This window comes from Acomys russatus, chromosome 18 (assembly GCF_903995435.1).
Source record: "Acomys russatus chromosome 18, mAcoRus1.1, whole genome shotgun sequence".
Classification (NCBI taxonomy): Eukaryota; Metazoa; Chordata; class Mammalia; order Rodentia; family Muridae; genus Acomys; species Acomys russatus.
In genome coordinates, this window is record NC_067154.1 from 58945312 (window position 1) to 58962620 (window position 17309).

The following is a 17309-nucleotide window of genomic DNA, read 5'->3' on the forward strand; positions in this document are numbered from 1 at the left end:
TGTCCACTGGAGGACGCTCGCAATGCCTGTGTATTGCACATCAGGGTGGTCTAGAACTCTGAGTGTAACCCATCTGGCCTTAAACTCAAAATCAATCCTCTTGTCTTAGCCTCTCAATTGCCAACATTATGGGCTTGAACCACTCTACCAGCCTTTGAAGTCAATGTAACAAACTCTGAGGTGGGGTCTAGTTCTGATAAAGTAAATCTGTTCATGCTTTTAGAATGAAACTATCCAATATCCATGCTTCACATAATTTTTAGAGTGGGACTTGATATTTTGATTAAAATGTATATCCATAAAGTAACAGAATTTATAATCTTCTCATAATTAACTATGGTTGTTTATAAAGTAACACATTGCATTTTATTAAATGTTATGACAGGCTTGTCACCAAAGTGCAGTGTTGAAAGCATTCGAAGTACTGTACCTTGTAACTCCCAGACTTTCAGGGGGCTCACTTCCTTGCTTCTCTCAATCAGGTACTTTTGGAACAGTGTCAGATTATCTTTCAGATCTGAATATGTTTCTCTGCATCAGAATATTAAGAATTTTAATTGTCACCATTTGCTACACATTATGGTATAAGCAATGCACTTCTGAAATCTTTCCTTAATTAGACAGAGGCTAATCATTCAGAAATAAGGCAATTAATTATCATGCAGCTATAGTCGTGTCACTTAATATGGAATACACATACACGTGTGTGTGTGTGTGTGTATGTGTGTGTGTGTGTGTGTGTGTGTCCCTTAAAAACAAAAACACCCAAAAAATCTAGAAGGATGGATCCTTGATTAGAACACAACCTGTATAAGATGCAAGGAGGAAGAAAGAATCACCAACTTTTAAATTTCAATGTCTTAAAATTTTTAAGTATTGCTTCTATATTTTAAAACAAAGCGACTTTATAACTAAAGACAGTGCTTCCACAGCTACCGTCAGTTGGTCCTAGCCAAAAGCCAAAAGACGTTCTTCTTACGCAACCTTGGAGTTGGTTCTATTTCTTTATAGTTTCATCTCCAACTTACATAACAAGCTCAAGCAAGGTAACTTTGTCCGATGTTAAACACACAAAAGCATCTTTAAGAGGGTCAAACAATAAGTAGTCAAGTGGCTTTTTACTATATAAATTGTATAAGCATTATCTTTCCTGCACTGCTCATGAAAGCATGGCTCTCTTGTTTAAACAGAAATCTTTGTTTTAGGCTCACATTTATATATTTATACAAGCTGGTGTATAATAGTGAAATACCTAGAATCACTGAATATATAGAAACAGAGAAAAAAGGCAAGTTTTTGTCTGATAGTAGATAGAAAAAAAAATCTACTTCAAATATTTACTTTAAAGAAAGACAAAACCATCCCACTATTCTGTTTCAGATTATAAAATTATGAATTTCCAAAATATACAACACGGGTTGCTTGCGTAAGATTCATTATTTTAGAGTTCTATTTAATATTAGTATGCCACAGGCCATTTCTTACATTCGCTGCTGGAAGAGTCTATTTTGTTACAGCTTTCTCTAAGCATAGTAAAGATGCTGTTACAGTGTCAAAAAAAAAAAAAAAAAAAAAAAAAAAAAAAAAGAAAAAAGAAAAAAGACAAGACAAGACCTGAAGCAGTAGACGCTGGAGATGCACCTGCACTCTGGTTAGGTGTGGTTCCCAGTCGCAGGCATGCGTGCTTGCTGGGAGACATACACAAGGAAACAAGTGGACATTTGGGGCTTTGAAGGACCCTTCTGAATTAGACTTCACCCTAAAGACCACTGTGCTGTTGCGGCCAGCCTCAGTGTCTGACCCCCCTGTTCGCAGCAGGAGGCTACAGTGTAGAGGGTGGCATCATGTTCTTAGTTGTTTCCCACAAGATGGAGCAGATGGGGCTGGTGGGGCCTCTTTACAGCAGAGAGTGCACTAGTAACGTGGCCTCTGACTGTGTTTGCTGCATAGGAAGGGAGTCAAGGTAAAAGGCTCACACTGAAATCATTAAAGCACATGGAATTGACAGATGGACACGTCTGCTCAGTCTGGTAAATCCACATTGTTGTTAGAATCACCACCTCCTGAATTCAGCAGAATCTTTTCCTCCATTTTTGTTGTTTTATTTTTTGAGTCTTTAAAAAAAATGTTTGTTTATATCCCTAGTTGATATTGTGTTTAGATACTAAATAGCCAAAAATTAAAACTTTAATGTCTGAAAAAAAGTTTCATAAAAATGTACTCAACATATTTAATAATACATGGAAAAAAGATTTGTTTAAAAGTCATTTTATATTACCTGAATAACATCTCTTTTGTGAGAAGTAGTTTATCAAGTACATATTCATGATTACATTTTTTAAAAACCCAGTGTGGTGTCAAACCAATTCATTGGCAATGATACCCCAAAGCAGCTTCCTTCCAAACCTTGGGTCTCACCAAGTAGGCTGGCTGCCATATTAGTGCCCAGGATGCTCTGTGGCTGCATGGCACACTTGCTGGGGTAGGTGAGGAGGATTACTCAACATGCTCCTACGTAAGGAAGCGTAAAGTGTTTTTCTTTCTGCTTATCTCCTCCTCTCTCACCCCTGCCCAAGCAAGCAAAAGTTTATGTGGGCCAGTCAAGGGAAAGAATATTTGGTCCATAGAAAAATAGGAATTCAAACTGTCAATTTCGACACAACAGTAAGTTGAATACATTTCAGTTTTAAAGATTACTAAGAAGAAAGCAAAGGTCAGGAATATGCAGTTAACTGGAGAAGAAACCCAAAGTCCAATAAGCATAGGAAACGGAATGAAAGCTTACAACAAACGTCCCAAAGCCGACTGCTTCTCAAGTCAGACTACAGAATGCTCCACTCCAGTGAGATAATTGTAAATAAAAGCATCATTTCACCCATTAAAAAAATAAAAAACACAGCTGGGCATGGTGGCACATATTTGTAATCCCAGCACTCGGGAGGCAGAGGCAGGTGGATCTCTGAGCCTTTGAGGCCAGCCTGGTCTACAAATCGAGTCCAGGACAGCCAAGGCTACACAGATAAACTCTGCTTCAAAAATCAAAACAAACAAATGAAATAATAAAAAAATTAAAAATAGTTCTAGGAAACAGATACATTCACATGCTAGTGTGGATAGAAAATTTTACAAATATGTATCAAAATTCAAGAAGTACAAATATGTTGACTTGACAATTTTTCCCTGAAGTTGTGCCAAGAAAAAGTAGAGATGTCCATGAATGGTGCATGCAGGCACTCAGCAGAGACGTGAGGGACGGATGTGACGTCCTGGGGAGTGTGGCTGCTCTCTCACAGCTGCTGTGGAAGCAGATGCATACCACAGTTCCACTGTGCAGAGCAATGAGCTCCATAGGCTGTTATGTTATCCTGAGAAATGTGCTGTGAGGTTGGCAGCACACAGGCCAAAGCAGGGTGGCACCAACAGTCATCTCCCAGTTGTGGAATTCTTCATTATTTCAAAATTTTTAGGTTTGCTTTCTCTAGCTTTGACATTTAGCTGTCCGTAACTTATTTAATAAAGACATTGATATGTATATAGAATTTTATGTGTGCTCGCTAGATTTAGGTCAACTTGACACAAACTAGAGTCATCTGAGAGGGGGAGCCCTAGTTAAGAAAATGTCTCCATGAGATCCAGACATAAGTCATTTTCTTAATCAGTGATTGATGAGGGTGGGTCCAGCCCACTGTGGGTGGTGCCACCCCAGGGCTGCTGGTCCTGGGATCTATATAACAAGGCAGGCTGCACAAGCCAGGAGGCAGCACTCTCTGTGGCCTCTGTCAGCTCCTGCCTCCAACTTCCTGCCCTGTTTGAGCTCCTGCCCTGACTGCCTCCAGTGACGAGCCGTGCTGTGGAGTGTGAGCTGAATACACCCTGTCCTCCCATGATGCTTTTCCTCATGGTGCTTCATCCCGATAACACAAACTCTCATGAAGACAGCATGTGCATATAAAAAGAGTCTGTGCCAACACAGCCTATCAAATGAACTACTTGTAAAGCAAAAGTGCATAGTAAACCCAACTTCATTTTTATTCATACTCACTTCAGTTTCCTAAAAAGAAATCCTTCAACTTCATCTGCTTCAGTCTCATTTTCTATAGAAGTATCAGTAGTAGCTACATTAAAGAAGAAAATAAATATTTACAGGCTTGAAAAAGCATGGAAATCTCAATAAAATGAATTTTACATTTCTTTCATGTACAATGTTAACATATGTTCATGTGTATACACTATAATCCTAAACAAATATGCACTCATTTTAAAAATGGGCTTGAATAGTTAAATACTGCATAACCCCAATGAGTGTTATATAAATTACTTTATAAGAAATTTCTATTTTATAAACCAAAATGATAAGAAATAGTACCCACAGCAAATCCTGGTTTATGTTTTCAGGTCTGGTGGTAGATCCAAACCCTAATAAATGTGAGTTGTTGCACAATTCAAGCAATCTTAAAGATAATCAAAAGATGTTTAGGAAGACACTACACTCATGGCCTCAGGAAAATAACAGTATAATAAGTAACAGTCATCCGGCCCTGGGAGAGGCCTGCCTCCTCCTCTCACTCTGCCGAAGCTCTGGGTCCCGGGCTATGAGCAGAAATGCAGGGCACTCTGCTGCAGCCACGTGCTAGCTGAATATCTGCCCAGTTCAATCACTGGATAAAATCTGCTGTCTACTATGACTCCTGATAGGACAGACATCAGGACAACGACACTAATGATAAATATCATCACACTTGGTGGGAAAGGAGAGAGACGAATGGACAACTGTAATCAAGCGAGCTAAACTTTTCTAAGCGAAGGCACAGAAACACACGGGCCAGAAAAGGGGAAAACAGCGCTGTGAGAAACTAGAGCCTGTTTCTCTCCCAGCTGAGGAGACACTGGAGACTGAGAGCTGCTGGGAAGGGGGAGTTAGCTTTCTTAAGAGCGTGGCACTGTTTGTGGAGTCTGGCAGGAGCCAACACATCCAAGGACATTTGGGTGTACAAACTGCACTTGACTTAATTTTTTAAATTTTTATTTTATTAATTTATTCTTATTACATCTCAGGTTATCCCATCCCTTGTATCCTCCCATTCCTCCCTCCCTCCCATTTTCCCCCTACTCCCCTCCCCTATGACTGTGACTGAGGGGACCTCCTCCCCCTGTATATGTTCATAGGGTATCAAGTCTCTTCTTGGTGACCTGTTATCCTTCCTCTGAGTGCCAGCAGGTCTCCCTCTCCAGGGGATGTGTTGGGACGGTAGAGATGGGGGGATGTGTTTGGAAAAAGTTGAGGAATGATATAAAGATATTTAAAAGATACGCTGGAATTCTCAAAAACTAACAAAAATTTATTTTTGGTGTTGTTTTTTTTCCTAAAAGCACGCTCTGAGTGCTCGGCCGCAGATCAAATGTCTGTATCAGAGTCCTGCCACCTCAGGGCTCAGTAAACACTGCAGAGAGGAGAAAGGAATGCCAGAGCTTGAGGGTGAGACAGCGTGCTATGAAACCCTGCGCTCTGTACACCACAAAGATGAAGCCAGTCAACTACCCAGCAGGCCTCACCCCAGCTCAGAGCTACTGCTGAGGGAGGGTCACTTTTGTTTGAGGGGAATAGCCACTGGCAAGGTGCCTATCACAGCCTGGTGATGACATCACACCCGCATGTGTGTGGGGACCACGAGTGGATGGGCTCCGTGGGCTCAAGTACAAGAAGAGGAGTAGGCAGACCAGGAGGGGAACTGGAGGAGGTGAATAAAAAGTAAAAGAACTGAAAAGAAAGAAGCCTAATTTAAACATGAAAAAAAAAAAACTTACTTTTAGTTTGGATATCATCCAATGCTTTGTATTCTGTATTCTTAATTGCTAGCTCCACACCATAACCCGACAAGTACATTTTCCTTGAGCTTGGGTTCTGTTCAAATACATTTATTTTAGAAAAAGAAATATTTAGTTAAGCATCTTGCTTTAAATTTAGTACCATGACATATTAAGACACTACAGCAAATTAGTAATATTGGAGGGGTGTGTGTGTGTGTGTGTGTGTTGCTGGGTGCTAAGCCTTCTACCCAGTGCCTTGTACGTGTTAGGCACACACTCTAGCACCAGGCTACAGTCCCCTGCCCAACACGAGAAGCTTATAACCACTGTGAAATATTATTATTTGGGAGACATACTCTCTATACAGTCTATCAAAGAACCAAAATTTTGTTGAGGACTTTTTTCTTACTAGAAACTTAGTTATGACTCTTCAGTATTTCTTATTGGGAAAAAGAGATTTCTCTCTTTAAATCTACAAGGAGTTAACAGAGGGTCCAACACAGAAAAAGCTGCAAGAAAAGTGCACTTCTTCCCTTCACCTCACACGCCTTGCTTCTCGTCCATCAGGCAACGAGTGCCAGGACGATGGAAAAGTGAGAAAGTAGCGGCTAGAGATATAGAGACAATAAAACACCCAGTGCTTAGTGCCTCAACTTTCTTCAGGTATCGCAATGACTATAGTATTCCAAATGCCACAAGTTAGTGAGTGGCTACCTAGCAATCTAAAATACTTATATTATCAGAATTTTGGGAGGTAATTTTCCTCCTTCTAGGAAAGGACAAATATAAAATGTCTCTCTAGAGAATCCTCCAGTAAGCAAGGCAAATCATGTTTTATTTTTCAGGAGGCAACATGGATGAATACACGTGATTTTAGAAAGACGTCTAAGTTCCCTTTCTGTCCTACGTGCTGTGCTGCAGTCACCATCATTTGTTTTCTATTCCAAGAGTCAGGGAACTAGTTTTAATTATTCTGAATGCACCAATTTCTTAGAAGCAGCTATGTGTCTTCACTCATCACGAGTTTGCACAGGGACAGTCTGATAATTCTGCATGTGACAGAGGAATGTGACAGAGGCTAGAGAGTTGGGGGAAGGAGCACCACAGTGGTGCGTCACCTCTGCCCCCTCCTCTTCCCTAGCACTTTCCTTAGCCTTAAAACTAAGTATGTCAGCAGAATTTCTCTCTCTTGGTCTGTTTACTTCCAAATCAAAACATGTGTGTTGGATACACAGAACTCAAAAGTGCTGCTCACATGCGCTGAAAGCATGAACAACTGAGTTACTTAATACACTACACTAATAAGAAAAAGCTTCCAGTCTCACATAGCTACCCAAAACAAAATTATAGCTGGTGGCTTGGAAAACTGAAGTCATATGGCCACATATCTTGTCAGAGTTCATAAAGGAAATGCAATGCCACATAGCCAACTTAGATTATCAGTACTAAAGTTATTGGCTCCTGGATAATAAAAGAAAAATGTTTTTTAAATTTGTATGTACTTTCTCCTTTCGAACTGTATTAAGATAAAAACTGAATTGTAGTTTAATAAGCTTGGATTTGTAAGCTGAAGTGCTCGGAGGCCAAAATGGCTAAGACAAATCTTCCCATTTCTATCTCTTCTTCTCCCTCAAAAGAGGTGTCTTCTCAAAAGAAAGCATAAAGAACTCCATTTTTGCCAGGTGTGGTGGCGCACGCCTGTAATCCCAGCACTTGGGGAGGCAGAGGCACGCGGATCACTGTGAGTTTGAGGCCAGCCTGGTCTAAAAAGCGAGTCCAGGACAGCCTAGGCTGCACAGAGAAACCCTGTCTCAAAAAACAAAAACAAAACAAAACTAGTCTATTTTCATTAAAGTCACATGTTGGTCGATTTATATCATCGCTACTCTATGTGTAGAAGATGCTATTCATTAAGGGGGGTGTTATCTAATGATACACAGCACCCTCATGGTAAATATGATTCTGTAGAGGTATTTTGTTTGTTATATTCTCCAAAGAATACTTAAGACAGAGCCTCAGCAGATGGGCATATCCTGTAGGGGCCATATTAGTAGCACTCGGTGGGCACAAGTAAGACAAATACATTCCTTTATCTCCTCCATCCATTTTCTTTTAATGTGTCTCTTATCTCTGATCTGCTCCACCCAGTAGGGAATTACACCATCATGGCCTCTGCTATTGATAAATATACATCTATTTTTCTGGAAAAGAAAGGAAACCGACTAAGAATTGCTAGTTTAAAAAATAATATTTGTGATAGAGGCACATGAATTAATGACTTCAGTATGTTAAGATTTATAAAACATACATATGTTCAATGGACCTATGTTTTTATTGTATATTTTAATCTTTAGGTAGACTATTAAAATACTATACTCCAGTTTACCAAAAATTTTAAGATTATTTAACAAAATGTTCTCATTTCTAGTAAATAGTAGGGACTTAACTAAAGTCTACAATGAAAATTAACGATTGAGAGTACTGAGGAGACTGGACACACTTCAGTAACATGTGCGTAACAGAGCAGGCGGCACCCAGACGGCTTCTGTTCCACACTGTTAGAGTAGCCACGTCACGCACTCAGCATTTAGCACGCTGGGACATGGAGGAGATAGTCCAGGCCTGTTCAAATCTCTCCTTCAAGAGGATGCTCTACAAAGCTTTAGAGTTCAATTAAAACAGACCTTAGACATCTGTAAATGTTTATAGCAGTGATGAAGGAAAAGGTGTAATCACAGCAAGCTGAGGGTCACTTAAAGAAACTAGATGCGCCCAAGGAAACAAAACCCCGAGGACGACGAAGGAAAGATGCGCCGGAAGCCGGAGCAGAGTGCAGACTGCGGAAACAGGAAGATCGCAGACGCCAAAACCACCAAGACGCAGACTGGCTTCCACACACAAGACAAACAGAACTGATAAACCTTTAGTCTGCGTCAGAAAAGAAACGAAAGCCACAAATGACTAACACTGCGAAACAAACAAGAAACAACAGAAACATGTACCTTAATATAGTGGCGGAGAACATACAGAATTTTACCATTGTTTGATTTCTTAGACAATACTCTGTGAAACTCAGCAAATGCTCTTGTACCAATTTCTGCATAGAGAATAACCACTGGTGAGTTCTCACTGCCTGTGGGAAACTTGTGGTCTTTTTCAAATAGATATGGCCTGGACCTAAAATGAAAACAAAATACAAACCTTGATGATATATACTGTGATACTTTATACTTTCTGCTAGCAAAGGGTTAGTAACTACAGAAGTAGGAAAATAAAAAGAGAAAAAGAAGAAATCTGGTTTATCTAAAATTGACTATTAGAAATGCTTTAATTTCTAGTTAGGTGTATTGTAAATCAAATAATAACACTTTACTAATATAATTTTAATTAATTGAAATTTATATTTAATTAGAATAATTTTCATTATACTTAATATTCTCTGAGATTAGTTTCCAAATATGTAAGAGACCATGCAAAGGCATACCTTTATCAAAAATTACTGTTTAATAACAAGAGCTATGAGGGAGCTGCTAAGGGCAGGTGGGCAGCCTAGGACCAGGGCAGTTCTTGAAGATCAGCACAACCATTCTAGTCAGTTGTGACAACTCACTTCGCAGGCACATGCTGGGTTATCTACACCTCCTAGTAAACTCTACCTTTACATGTAAAGCTAGCTACTGTCACTTACGTAACCTTTTCAGTTTCCGAGTTACAGACCAGTTAGCCAAACAGAAAGAGAGAAGGTGAAAGAAGTGCTCAGACTCCGTGTAAAGCAATTACTGCTTGAAGCCACCATGTTTGGGAAAACCTTTATTTACACAGGAATTCAGACATAGCACAACATCTGATAAATGTTCAAGGAAGTGAGGAATCGCAGACTCCTCCCCACATATTTCTAATTAAAAACTTTCCTAGCGTCCTCAAAATTACTTGCAACATGGGCTTTTGTTTTTCTTAAAATGGGCTAAAAGACCTAAGAAGTTTCGTGCTAACACTAATAGAAACAGGATCAAATAATTTGTTCAATGTCTCTTTTTCCTCACATGCTATTTCTCTATTACTTAGATTGCTTTACCTTGAAGTGGCCTTACTCAGAAGCTTTTTAATCTCGTTAATTTTGCAGGTGTACTTCTGATGTATAACCACAAACGCACTGCATCCATCTGGTGGTGGCTCATCAGCAGCCATCTACAATCCCAAAAGTGATTCTGTTACGGTAGCTCATCACTAGAATACAACCTTAAGGTGTATATGCTTGTGAAAAATAAGACTAGTATTTGACATGACCATGATCTGCATCAATACAGAATTAAAAGTAACCTTCTTTGTGAGTAACAATTAAGGCCTTGAGTTAAGGAGTGAGTTCAATTATCTACCTTTTTTTTTTTTTTAAAGAATATATATCCTAGGTCTAACAGATAGATATGATTCTATAGACACATAAGATAAAATAGTTAAATAAGGTCTTCAAAAGCCTCAGAGACCTATAGAATGTGGCATTTAAAGATGTTTTTATTATTCTAAAGATTCTTTGACAACAAGACAAATTAACTTCTGTCAACCCCCAGCCTGACTCAAAGAAGACGAGCATCAAAGAACCTTCTTATGGAGATGGCTTCAAATGTGGCAAACCAGCCACTGGGTAAAGTGTCCTCATTTCTGCCACAGACAGAATTCCGCCTAAAATTGTGCAAGTTCAGATGCAGGCAAAGTCAATGGCCAAACTCTTTCAAGGCAGGGTAAGCAAGTCCTCAATAGTTCCTGCCTCGCAAACATGTCTGTCAGATCTACTGGGCCAGAAGGCTGAAGAAGATGTTCAACGTCACAGAGAGTGTTGGGTGACTGTTCGGGCTGTAAACTGTCCCCGTCATTTTGTGACTGTTCGGGCTGTAAACTGTCCCCATCATTTTGTGACTGTTCGGGCTGTAAACTGTCCCTGTCATTTTTTTCATTTGGAAGCTGCTAACCTGCACTTCCAGTTCACTCAGGTAATTAAGTTTTATTCCTTCTCAAGTCTCTGATGGGGTTGAAGACCAGATAGTTTAGTCTTACAACCAAGTTAGTTGGTTAGGGAATAAGTTCTTTTTAGATCAAGATAGATGATTTAAGTTAATAGAGATGAGATATGATAACTATTCAATTTTGTTCAGAAAATTAGATGCAATAAGTTTCACAAATACATATAGCCAAATCACTATGAATGTAACATTTATGTAACTCATGATTGTATCGTGGTTCTTCCTGCAGTATGTAGTTTATTTTATTCCCGTGCAATAATAGAAATGTATATATTAAAAAAGAAATATAATCAAATAAAATTTAAAAAAGAAGCAAAAAAATGAATATAACCTAAAACTCAACTGTTACTTTGGTTAAAATAATTCATCTTAGTTGGATGCAGTGGCACATCATGCCTGTAATCCTAGCACTCTGGGAGGCAGATGCAGGTGGATCTTTGAATAAATCATGTTCACTTTAAATAGCTCAATATATATTATAATGCACATCTTAATTCACAAATACACACACACATACACATGCACACATATACACATGCACACACACACGTGCATACATACATACACATGCACACACATGCACACACACGTGCACACACACATGTGCGCGTGCACAAACATGCATACACACATGCACACACAGACACATGCATGCACACGCACATACACACATGCATACATACATACACATGCACACACGTGCACACACACATGTGCACGCACACACACGCATCCACACATGCACACACAGACACATGCATGCACACATATACACATGCACACACACACGTGCATACATACATACACATGCACACACGCGCACACACACATGTGTGCACACACACACGCATCCACACATACATACACACATGCACACACACAGACACTTTCACACACACACACACACACAGCCCATGGGCATTTTTACCTGTTGGGACATCTGAACGGCTGGAGAGTACATCCTTATAGAGAAAGCAAACTTTAGGAGATTGATGTGCATATTGTGTAAAAACTGTCCAGCTTTCTTCAGAATTAGGTTGTAGTAAGAATATTCTGATTCTACAAAAAGAAAAAGATGTTAGCACTTTACATTCGGTATACTGGCAAATTCCACCCACAGAGCTAATTGAATTAATGTCAAATCACCATATTTTAAGTTTGGGTAACTGCTAAAGAAAACATGATTTTGTCCATTTCAGTGTTTTCTGAGCAATCAACACAAGGTAAGCTTAAAATAGCCTTTTCACTAAATGTCTTGGGAAGATGTACTCTAGTGTACTCTGGAGTGTGGGTTGCTACCCAGATGAGTTACAGAGCAGTGTGCACTTGAGAGGACGACCGTAAGACAGAAGGAGCACAGATCTGTTGCAGTGAGCCACGTGCAGCCAGCGTGTCAGCCACACTCCAGAGAGCTGTGCACACCTGACGTTGGTTCATGATGCAGCCTCAGCGCTGCCTAGAGCTGGTGCACCCTGAGCTGCTGCTCCCCTGCTCTGAGCTCATCTCCAGACACGAGAGGGAAGCTGGCTCCTGGAACTCAGGTTTAAAACTCTCTAATACTCTTTGGGATAGAAAAAGAAAAGCATTTAATTTTGGGGTAGAAGGCAGAAGAGGATGGTAGTAGAAAGCTCAAGGCAGCTTAGGGATGCTAACGGAGCTAAGCAGGAAAAGACGTTTCTCTCTGTGTGCCTCCCCACATGCACCCCCATGCAAACAACTCTATTCACACTCAGTGGGTCACACACAGAAAAAAAGATGTGCACGTAGGAGGGGGACTTTTAGGAAAGAAAGGTTCCCGAGGGAGAAGTGGGGTGATGAAACGGAGTGAAAATAATTAAATTTATTACATACATATAGAAAATCACCAAAGAGTAAACGTTTAAAACATAAAAAATAGAATGTAAATACCTATAGTTTATAACCATGAAAATAATCTCTATTATGAAATGGAGGCTTAGGCTATACTATGCTATTACAACAGTTACATTTATGCTCATCAAATAAATGGCTGGACACAATTTTGCCTTTTCAACCTTCTCTTCATCTTCCCCTTATATTTTACTCAAGTTTTGTGTATTGGACCCTAATAAACCAGACATTTATGGTTGGCCAATAAAGTCTGCTACTGACTTATCCTCTTCACACTGTAATGTCTACCTCATTTCCTCAACACGTACTTTAGCCTAGTGTCATCCTCACTTGCTCTGAGCGTTCACTTGTGCCAGGCAATGCCGAGGGTGCTTCCTGAAAGAGGCAGCAGAGACTCGAGTCTCCTGACTGTTATGCATGGAAGTGTCTTTAACATACACTTTTCCTATATAAAGTAATGGCCGAACTGTAGAATACAGCATGTCTGCATGTCTGTGTGTGCATGGACATGTGTGTACATGCAGACATGTTGCAGACAGAGACCAGGCTCAAGCGTTACTCCTCAGTTCCCTCCAGCCTTCACTTTTGGAACAAGCTCTCACTAGCCTTGAGCTCACTAAGTAGGCTGGGCTGGCTGGCTCTGAGATTACAGGCCTGGAGCACACCACCAGGCCCTTTTTGGTTTGTTCTGTTTTTCACATGGGTTTTGGGACCAAATGCAGGTTGCTTTACTAACTGAGCTATTTCCCCAGCACAGAACGTAGTATTTTGTCACTGTCATTCTCCATCATGTAAGTAACAAATTTATATATCTTTGGATTGTATGGTAGACAAATAAGCACATTCATTTCATTGGCTTCAGTTTCAAATTAGCTTTCGTCTTTAATAAATAGTAAAAATTATTTGTATGCCTAATTTATTTTTAAAATCAATTTCCTTATAAATTATTAGTTAAACATTTGGTTCTTTGGTTATATACCTATTTTTTATGCCTACATGCTTGGTGCCATGTAAAAATGGCACCTGGGTAAAAAGGGGTCACAAGTAGAAAGAGTTCAAGCAGATCTGCTCTAAACACTGATGAGGCACCTTCTGTGTGTCCTCACATCATGCAAAATCCGCTGAAGCTTAGAGTGGGCACAGCTTAGAGTGGGCACAGTTTAGAGTGGGCACAGTTTAGAGTAGGCACAGCTTAGAGTGGGCACAGCTTAGAGTGGGCACAGTTTAGAGTGGGCACAGTTTAGAGTAGGCACAGCTTAGAGTGGGCACAGCTTAGAGTGGGCAGAGGTTAGAGTGGGCAGAGGTTAGAGTGGGCACAGCTTAGAGTGGGCACAGCTTAGAGTGGGCACAGCTTAGAGTGGGCACAGTTTAGAGTGGGCAGAGGTTAGAGTGGGCAGAGGTTAGAGTGGGCAGAGCTTAGAGTGGGCACAGCTTAGAGTGGGCAGAGGTTAGAGTGGGCACAGCTTAGAGCGGGCACAGCTTAGAGCGGGCACAGCTTAGAGTGGGCACAGCTTAGGGCAGGCACAGCTTAGCGTACACTCCATTTGCTGTCTCTATCATAGTATGAAGTATTAAATATATACATCGTATTTCCTCATCCTTATAGTATCATCATTCAAGCAGTGCCTAGCATCTCTTAACCAAAAGAAATAATGGCCATAAGATAATGTTTTTCAGGAAAGCAGTTGCTGAAAGAGAAAATTACTGGGTTTTATAAATATTTTACCTAAAATATCATCAAAGGTATATTATATTAGACTTTTTTATTTTTAGAATTGAAATAAAAAATTGCCAAACTTCAAAGCCACTTGAGCCAAACAGACTGCAGCAAATAATCACTTAGAACTAATTGTCTTCCATTTATATTTGAGTAAAAATAAAACGATTTAGTTACCTAGAGTAAAAAGTTTCCTGTGTCTGGTATACAGACGGTTAACGACTTACTGTTCATGGGACTATGCAGCCATGTCACCTATTTTATTTCAAGATTTAAAAATATCTTCCCTTAGCATAATTAGCCCTGGAGCTTCTGTTGCCAGAACCTACTTAATGGCCTCAATATTTTGTTATTTTCTAAAAACTATTAGTGTCTGTGTTAACAGATGCACACATTTTGGCATATATAGAAGAAGGAATTACTATTTTATAGATAATGGTATGAAAATACATTATCTGACCTTTTTAGGGTAATTATTGGAAATATCTTTAAGAGTTTAAAAGCAAAAGTAAGCAGGCAATAAAAATGCAGCAAGGCCAATAAATACATGTTCAAACTCACAATAACAGTAAGAGTACAAACTGATTTTAAATACTAATGCTGTGTCATTACTCCAGGTGAAGGGTTCTGAATGGGGAAGGGGCTTTCCCTGTGAATCTGAATGGGGGAGGGGCTCTCCCTGTGAATCTGAGTGGGGGAGGGGCTCTCCCTGTGAATCTGAATGGGGGAGGGGCTCTCCCTGTGAATGAACAGAGCAGACATGAGAGACTCCTGCTGGAGTCTGAAAACTCTTAACAAATAAAGTATGTTAAAACAAGAAAAAAATCCCAGTGCAAAACTAATAGCACTTCAAAGAAATTTAGGTTAAATAATACAACAATTGTGATTTTTCCTTTAATTTAATGTACAATCATTACTAATTATTTGAGTTTTCCTACAGGTTTTATTAGAATTGTTTGCAATGGTTTCTTAGCTAGGGTTTCTACTGCCATGATAAAAACACAATGCCCAAAAGCAACTCGGGGAGGATAGGGTTTATTTCCCTTTACAAGTCTCCTGATCAGGCCCTCAGGAAGAGAAGTCAGGACAAGAATTCGGGCAGAAACTGGAGCAGGCAGGCCATGGATGAGAGCTGCTTACAGGCTTGCTCCCTGTGTCTGTTTTTCTTTTCAAGATAGGGTCTCACTTATGTAGCCTTGGTTGGCCTGAATTTGCTCTGTCAACCAGGCTAGCCTCAGCCACCACGCCCACCTGCTTTCATATATCGCCAGAACCAAGCCTAAGGCTGGCATACCCAGAATGCTCTTGTGTAACGCTCAACTGCTTATTAAGAAAAGGCACCACAGGCTTGCCCACAGGTTTATGTGAGTTGGGGCATTTTCTCACCTAAGGTTCCCTCTGTATAAACAACTCTAGTTGTGTCAAGCTGACATAAAAATAGTGAAGTTTCCACTAAAACATCCTCTTTCTTTGTTTTGAAACAAGATCCCATGCAGCTCAGATCGACATTTGACTCAGTATACAGCAAAAGATGACCTTGAACCTGTCACTCTTCTGCATCGCAATTGACAGGATTACAGGAGTGTGCCACCATGCCCATTTCTTTGCTAATGCTGGGGGTCCAAACCAGAGCTTCTTGTACACTCATCAAAAACTCTACCAACAGAACTATACGCTCAACCTTCAAATTTAATGTTCAGAATTACTAACCCAATTAGAGTTCACATTTAATTATTACCATTTAAAACATATCCAATGTATGCATTTGAGTATAAATTTCATACATCAAAATTTGCACATCACTTACCTGTTTGCTTATAAACTGCTAATTCCCTTACTGTTTCCACAAACTGCCAAAATTTTTCATTACTTTCTTCTGCCATAAATTCACTGTTGAAAAACACAATCCACGAATAGATGAAAAACAGGTTAGATACTATAAACTACACTGTAGAACAAAATATTTTATGATAAAACCTCCAAAACTAATATTAAATTACTGATATGCATTTACTGTAACACAATATGAAAGTACTTGAAATTCTCACCTAAAGTAATTATGTACATACATATATACATATATGCTAAAAAGACTGTATTACGTTTTGCTTTTGGCTTTTTCTTATCATTATCAACAACTTAGAAATGTGTAATTTGTTTTTCTCTCTACATTAAATACCACTAAGATAACAAAAATGAGAGCATTAAAGGGTGAATAGTAAGTATAGAGATGGTTTATGGTTCATAAGCAAAACTGGTACTGTAGATGCTATAGAAAAGTCATATATAGTACTGTAGCTGCTATAGAAAAGTCATATATAGTCCTGTAGCTGCTACAGAAAAGTCATATATAGTACTGTAGATGCCATAGAAAAGTCATATATAGTCCTGTAGATGCTATAGAAAAGTCATATATAGTACTGTAGCTGCTATAGAAAAGTCATATATAGTCCTGTAGATGCTATAGAAAAGTCATATATAGTACTGTAGCTGCTATAGAAAAGTCATATATACTACTGTAGATGCTATAGAAAAGTCATATATAGTACTGTAGATGCTACAGAAAAGTCATATATAGTACTGTAGATGCTACAGAAAAGTCATATATAGTACTGTAGATGCTACAGAAAAGTCATATATAGTACTGTAGATGCTACAGAAAAGTCATATATAGTACTGTAGATGCTACAGAAAAGTCATATATAGTACTGTAGATGCTACAGAAAAGTCATATATAGTACTGTAGATGCTACAGAAAAGTCATATATAGTACTGTAGCTGCTACAGAAAAGTCATATATAGTACTGTAGATGCCATAGAAAAGTCATATATAGTCCTGTAGATGCTATAGAAAAGTCATATATAGTACTGTAGCTGCTATAGAAAAGTCATATATA

The 17309-nt window shown here is 39.3% G+C and overlaps 1 protein-coding gene across 1 annotated transcript in view; it reads right to left on the bottom strand.

Annotated features, from left to right (window-relative positions):
- Positions 1-17309, bottom strand: part of Uggt2 (UDP-glucose glycoprotein glucosyltransferase 2) — a 135292-nt gene that overhangs the window by 113004 nt on the left and 4979 nt on the right. The window contains exons 2-8 of the mRNA XM_051160970.1: positions 16220-16302; positions 11755-11885; positions 9884-9996; positions 8811-8985; positions 5806-5902; positions 4043-4115; positions 431-531 (exon numbers count right to left, since the gene is read on the bottom strand). Coding sequence (XP_051016927.1) covers positions 431-531; positions 4043-4115; positions 5806-5902; positions 8811-8985; positions 9884-9996; positions 11755-11885; positions 16220-16302 — 773 coding nt within the window. The remainder of the gene's footprint in view (positions 1-430; positions 532-4042; positions 4116-5805; positions 5903-8810; positions 8986-9883; positions 9997-11754; positions 11886-16219; positions 16303-17309) is intronic.